At 40.9% G+C, this 5,572-nt stretch overlaps 2 protein-coding genes across 2 annotated transcripts in view; both read right to left on the bottom strand.

The window, feature by feature from the left end:
- tm4sf21a (transmembrane 4 L six family member 21a) overlaps positions 1 to 2,541 on the bottom strand; it is a 6,878-nt gene extending 4,337 nt beyond the window's left edge. Inside the window, exons 1-4 of the mRNA XM_015021125.1 lie at positions 2,199 to 2,541; positions 1,907 to 1,972; positions 1,074 to 1,207; positions 784 to 1,002 (exon numbers count right to left, since the gene is read on the bottom strand). Coding sequence (XP_014876611.1) covers positions 801 to 1,002; positions 1,074 to 1,207; positions 1,907 to 1,972; positions 2,199 to 2,375 — 579 coding nt within the window. The 5' untranslated portion in view covers positions 2,376 to 2,541 and the 3' untranslated portion in view covers positions 784 to 800. The remainder of the gene's footprint in view (positions 1 to 783; positions 1,003 to 1,073; positions 1,208 to 1,906; positions 1,973 to 2,198) is intronic.
- A 960-nt stretch (positions 2,542 to 3,501) lies between these two features.
- On the bottom strand, positions 3,502 to 5,526 carry LOC106938922 (transmembrane 4 L6 family member 4-like). Its single transcript, XM_015021127.1, has 5 exons — positions 5,091 to 5,526; positions 4,766 to 4,831; positions 4,107 to 4,243; positions 3,845 to 4,031; positions 3,502 to 3,750 (listed from the first exon to the last, which is right to left on the bottom strand). Exons 1-5 carry the CDS (start codon positions 5,265 to 5,267, stop codon positions 3,742 to 3,744), a joined length of 576 nt encoding a protein of 191 aa, XP_014876613.1. The 5' UTR covers positions 5,268 to 5,526; the 3' UTR covers positions 3,502 to 3,741.
- Between the last annotated feature and the right edge of the window lie 46 nt (positions 5,527 to 5,572).

Raw genomic sequence — 5,572 nt, forward strand, 5'->3', positions numbered from 1 at the left:
GGGGGGACAAATACAATGCAAGGAGTCCCCATTAAATCGAGATAGGAATAACAGAATTTTTTCCACTCCAAGGTGAATTAAAAAAAAAACGACGTCAATGCTTTCTGATGACCATGCCGTCGGGGTTGGTGTGAATTGTATTGATTGTGGCTTTCAGATTACTGAAAACTTAAAATTACATAAATAAAAAAATAATAAAACCAATAACAAATGTTTGAACGCAGAAATGTAGCTGTCATAATGTGATGTCTTTGGAAGCAGACCAAAATGCAGAGGGGCTGAGATGCTGAGTTGATGGCAGTTTTAATGAAAGAAGATAATGGTTAACAACACTCCTGCCTGCCAGGTAAATTCAAAACCGGGAACCAGAGACACGAGGAGAACACCTATGGAAACGACAAGAGGAACAGGCGAGGAGTGACTGAGGCCAAGGTGCTTAAATCATGTGGAATGCTAAATAAAAGACCCAGACTGATGATATAATAATGGGTTGTAAGTGTGGTGAGGGGGGAGAGTACGTTGGAGTCTAGGAAATAAATTTAACAAAGAAGAAAAAAAAATAAAACTAGAGTAACTAAGAATAACTAGACACAAGAAATAAACATAAGAAACACAAAGAACTGAAATGAAGTAAAACTAATCGACGAAAAGGCATAGAATAATAAATTAAACTCCAAAACAACTAAACGGGATTGTTTATTGCCTGATGTGTGGCATTAATTTATACTTAATGCTTTAAATTGAATTACTGAAATCTCAATGAGAAAAGGCTGATGTGGGTACCTGCTGGTTTTACATCTTCAGATCATCCCTGGCTCCTTCTTGATGCAGGCGCCGCACAGACATCCGAAGAGCCCGTTGATCATCTGAGTGGCACAGAGGATAATCTGCAGGCCGCTGGTCACCACCAGAGTGCTGAACAGTCCGATGTTGAACTGGACGATGTTCTCAGGCTCGGTACACATCCACCACTTCGAGCTGTCGGTCAGGTAACTGGTGTCACTGTGACAAACAGAAGCTGTTATGCTACAGGCCGCACACAAACATTGGCACCTCAGAGTTGTGGGTCTTACCTGTCTTTGAAAGGCCTCGACCAAACCAGTACTACTTTACACAAAGGTCCATTCTGCAAGCCTAACACGGCCACAACGAAGCTGTACAGGGCACCGACCACGCCCACCGCAGCAAAAGCGATAGATAGGAACATCTGCAAAGATTAGAGGAGAGGGGCATGTTTGTTACAGTTTAGTACAGTGTAGCATAAACTCATATCTAAACAAATTACGAGCAAAATTTTGTCTGACTGTTTGTCTTTGTCTTGTCTGCATGGGAAGATTGATCACAGACCTCAGTCTAAATTCAACAGACAAAATCTTTGCAATAAGTCTTACGAAGGTTTGGGGAGTTTGATGCCTTAGCATACTTCCTCTATTAATAAAAAAAAATCCTTCCTCAAACCAAGATGGCGTACTCAAACCAGAATAAATTCTATCTCTCCAAATTATATTGTAAAGCTATTTTTATCCCATAAACTTTCTCACGTTTTGTCCCATCATCACAAGCTACGGGTCTATATTATTGAGACTTTGCTTTATGGTTTAAAGTTTGTTAGAAAATGCTGTTGATTACAGTAAATGCTTATTAGTTTAATCTGGAAACATATGTATGCTTGGAGCAAAATGTTCACAAATACAGTAGCTACTGTACATTTAAGTTGGAATCATTATTTGACTGAATTTGACTCCATACCTGTCATATATTTGGGGGATATCTACTTCTGGTGACTTGTGTAATGTTTATTTAACTCCGCAATAAAATTTTGAAACTTTTATGTCTGACAGGCACTTTATTCAAGAGCTCACGTCGTTAATCTGTCGCTGTTTTCACTGCTTCCTGTATTACTCACCCCACAGCGATTTCCACAGCAGCCCTGCTTCCCAGTCAGGTGAATGTGAAGTGCAGGGATCAGAACCTGTATGGGAGGTTATGTTAGCACGCATTCGGACTCGGGTTTTATCATGAGGTCAGATTCAGAATGCATAAATTGTTTACTGAAAATATAGCAAAGACAACATTTACTCAGCAGACAATAAATATTTAGCAGTGAGATTCATGTGGTATTTGTTATTCACCTTAAAATGAAAAAGAAAACACGAGACAGGACAGATACGCCAAAGCTGAACATAGGAAAAACTCACCAGTATGCCTCCTCCAATCACTCCTCCCATGTACTTCACCTCATCTGTAATGTGTCCATCTTTGGCGTACTGGACGCTTCCATCAGGAAAGAACAGCACAATGTTACAGATGATGGAAATGAGCACCAGCGGGTACAGCGTCACCGCAATGCAGAGGGAACACTTTCCAGTACACATGTCGGCCGATTTCTGGAATGAAAAAACGTCCTTTTGGTTTAAATCTCAGCTCAGGCGACTGCTGCTCTCCGACTCTGGGAAGGTCAGGAAGTTGTGGACCAGTTTGGAACGGAGTGTCTTTTGAAAACGGCTCAACTGTAGGAGGTTTAAATCTGATAAGATAAGAAAGGCAAACAGAGCCAGGGATAGGCTGCAGAAGTGAATGTGACTCACTCTCTGGTGTCATGGAGATGAGCAGAGTGTTGTTTTGTTGGGTTAGTAAAGCTAATATGGACATTAAGCTTTTTATGGCTGAGGATATCGACGCATTTAGGCCGTCTCAGCCAGACGTGCTGTTGTGCTGTCCCCGTGGTTGCACAAAGTTTTACTTTCTGAGTGAAATAAATGATATAAAAGAGTTTTGTGTTTGTATTTCGCTGTAGCAGATTATTCTGATTGATTTTGTGTGTGTGTGTGTGTGTGACAAAAAACAACATTCCTTAAAGGCCATTTAGCTCATAATGTTTACTCTGTCACAGTAGGAGCTTTGAACTGTTGAACTTTGCACATGCAGCTGCAGGAGCGAGAGACAAACAGAACATGTCTGGCTTCGGTGAAAACCTGGAAAACATCCAGGCTACGAATGACCAAATACTTTTCGGACATGATGCGTATCTCTCGTCAATTCTCTGGTGTCAATCAACTGATTAAAGGTTATTGTCTCTAATCAGTAACGACAGGAAGTGAGTGATTGGAAAACAAGCTTGGTCTCTGAGTAACGTTTGGGTGAGGCAGTGTTATTCACTGTGATAAAATTTACAACCAGGAAAGGCTCCTTGAAAAACTGGAACCTCCTCCTTATGACGAGCCCATTGTTATTTCCAGCTTCATGTATGAAAGACTTATGGGTATTCACAGCTTTTTTGGGTTTCAAATACAACTAGCAGTTATCCAAAAAAATGCTTTGTTATGGAGAACCACATCTTAACTTTTTTTTTTTTAACTTTTATCTGATATCTCTAACTGCAGGCGTCACTGCACAGACTGCAGCTACTAACAGGCATTTGTTTCACCTAAGACTTTATTAGTGCTGACTGAAAAGAAAAGAAATAGCAACTCCCAAATATCAACGCGAGGAACAAAAGTGTGCCGTCTGTTAAAACATTTTATTTCATTATTCAATTTATGTGCATGGATATTTCCAACACTTATATCCTCAGATTAATACACTGCAGCAGAATCAAGCATCTGTAATATATTGTGGAAATAAGCTAATGCAGTTGAAGAGAACATCAATTTTAACAAGCATTTTATTTAAAAAGCAACCAGGAGCTCATTTCCAAGTGTTGCATGGCGGCAGCTTTTTGAACTCTTCATGCCCACGAACTCAGGCTTCCTGCAAAAAAAAAAGAAGAAATGAAACAATGAAAACACGTCTGAATGAGGAAGTGGAAATCAGGATGCTTTGAAGGCACACAGCTCTTTCTGACCTGCTTGTCGTTGCAGGTTCCACAGATGCATCCGACGAGGCCGTTGATCACCTGGCTGGCACAGAGGAGAGCCTGCAGAACGCTGGCCACCATCAGGGTGATAAACAGACCCATGTTGAACTGGACCACGTTCTTTGGCTCTACACACTCGTTCCAGACATTAGAGCTTTTCACATGAACCAGGTTCCTGAGGATAAGACAAAAAGACTGTAAAAGACCAAATCTCAACAAGAACACACGCAGATGCATTTCAACTTGTTACCTGTCCAAAAACGGTTGTTCCCATTTGCCAGCTGTGGTTCTGCACAGAGGCCCATTAGAGAAGCCGAGCATCGCCACAATGAAGCTGTATACGGCACCAGCCGCACCCACTGCGGCAAATATGATGGAAAAGAACATCTGCCGATATTAAATGAGAAGCAGAGGTCAGTTTAAACCGTAAGACGATTTTAAAATAGTTAATTATGAGTTCACCTCCTTTTTCACCTCTCTTTAAACAGGAAACATATTCACTGATTCCCTCTCTTCATCACAGCTTTTACATACGTTTTCATCAGATTTGACTATGCAGCAAATATATGCACACAACGAAACGATTTACAAATATTTTATTGTTTTACACTAATGTTAAGGGTCTCAGTGCCATTAACATTAAAAGTGCGTTTCCTCACTTTTATATCACACCTACTAAAGTGAGGAAATGCATGTTTACGTGCTTTGGTAAACTGTGGTTTTGCTATCTGCATCAAAAGTGCCTTGGTGTTGTGCAACGGTGATGCAGCACAACGCAGCATATTTCTTCAGCTCAGGAACAACTGAACTACTCTGAATTTAGCCTGTTTTGTTGCAGATCTTCCTTAACTTGGTTACAACTTGTATTTGCTGCTCTGTTTCACCTTAAATTAGGTCAGAATAACTCACCCCAAAGCGATTTGCACAGCAGCCTTGTTCTCCAGTCAAGTGAATGTACAGCGCTGGGATCAGCACCTGTGTTGAGACACATTGGGTGGTTTGCATTCAGTTTGCGCGATGTCAGTCAGGTGAAGGTTTTTAGCAGCACAAATGTTCTGGTTTGGTTTTAAGACATTTGATAATGACTTATGTGACAACAAAAGCATTTATCAAATCCATTAAAGGGGTGCAAAATGTTTTAATTTATCCCAAAAAACAATTCTATCCAGTAATTATTTCACGAAGCCTAGAACACCTTTCCATTTGTAGTCTCGTTTACCAACCAACTACTTACCAGGACGCCACCACCGATGAATCCTCCCATGTACTTCACTTCATCAGTAATGTGTCCCTCTTTGGCAGCCTTGGTGCTCCAGTCAGGAAAGAAGAGCAAAATGTTGCAGATGATGGACAGAAGAACCAAGGGGTACAGAGAGATCGCAATGAAAAGGGAGCACTTTCCAGTACACATGTTGTCTGCCTGAAAATGCGCCGACTGCAACAAAAACTCCGGTCATCTACGTTGTAGCCAAGACAGTTCCTGTTTTCAGAGTAGTCCCCCTTTGAACGCGACCAAAGATGCTCAGTGCGCTTGCCCTCGTGTCCGTGTCACTGTGACAAAGAGGTTGAATAATTTATTTTCTAACAATTACATAATTTTAAATGACAGTTTGCCTATTCAGCTGTGGTTTTGCAACACATGTTGGAAATAAGCATTTTGGGGGCTTAGGGTTGAGCCCTGTGATGTGCCACACACACATATATATATATATATAT

Source organism: Poecilia latipinna, unplaced genomic scaffold, assembly GCF_001443285.1.
Source record: "Poecilia latipinna isolate Pla-1442-1.1 unplaced genomic scaffold, P_latipinna-1.0 Scaffold2727, whole genome shotgun sequence".
Classification (NCBI taxonomy): domain Eukaryota; kingdom Metazoa; phylum Chordata; class Actinopteri; order Cyprinodontiformes; family Poeciliidae; genus Poecilia; species Poecilia latipinna.

Excerpts from the sequence above, each read along its gene's own strand:
- LOC106938922 (XM_015021127.1), bottom strand. The coding sequence starts at position 5,267 with ATGTGTACTGGAAAGTGCTCCCTTTTCATTGCGATCTCTCTGTACCCC. Across the intron at positions 4,832-5,090 it reads TCATCGGTGGTGGCGTCCTG|GTGCTGATCCCAGCGCTGTA; the intron begins GTAAGTAGTTGG and ends GTCTCAACACAG. Across the intron at positions 4,244-4,765 it reads GCTGTGCAAATCGCTTTGGG|ATGTTCTTTTCCATCATATT; the intron begins GTGAGTTATTCT and ends TAATATCGGCAG.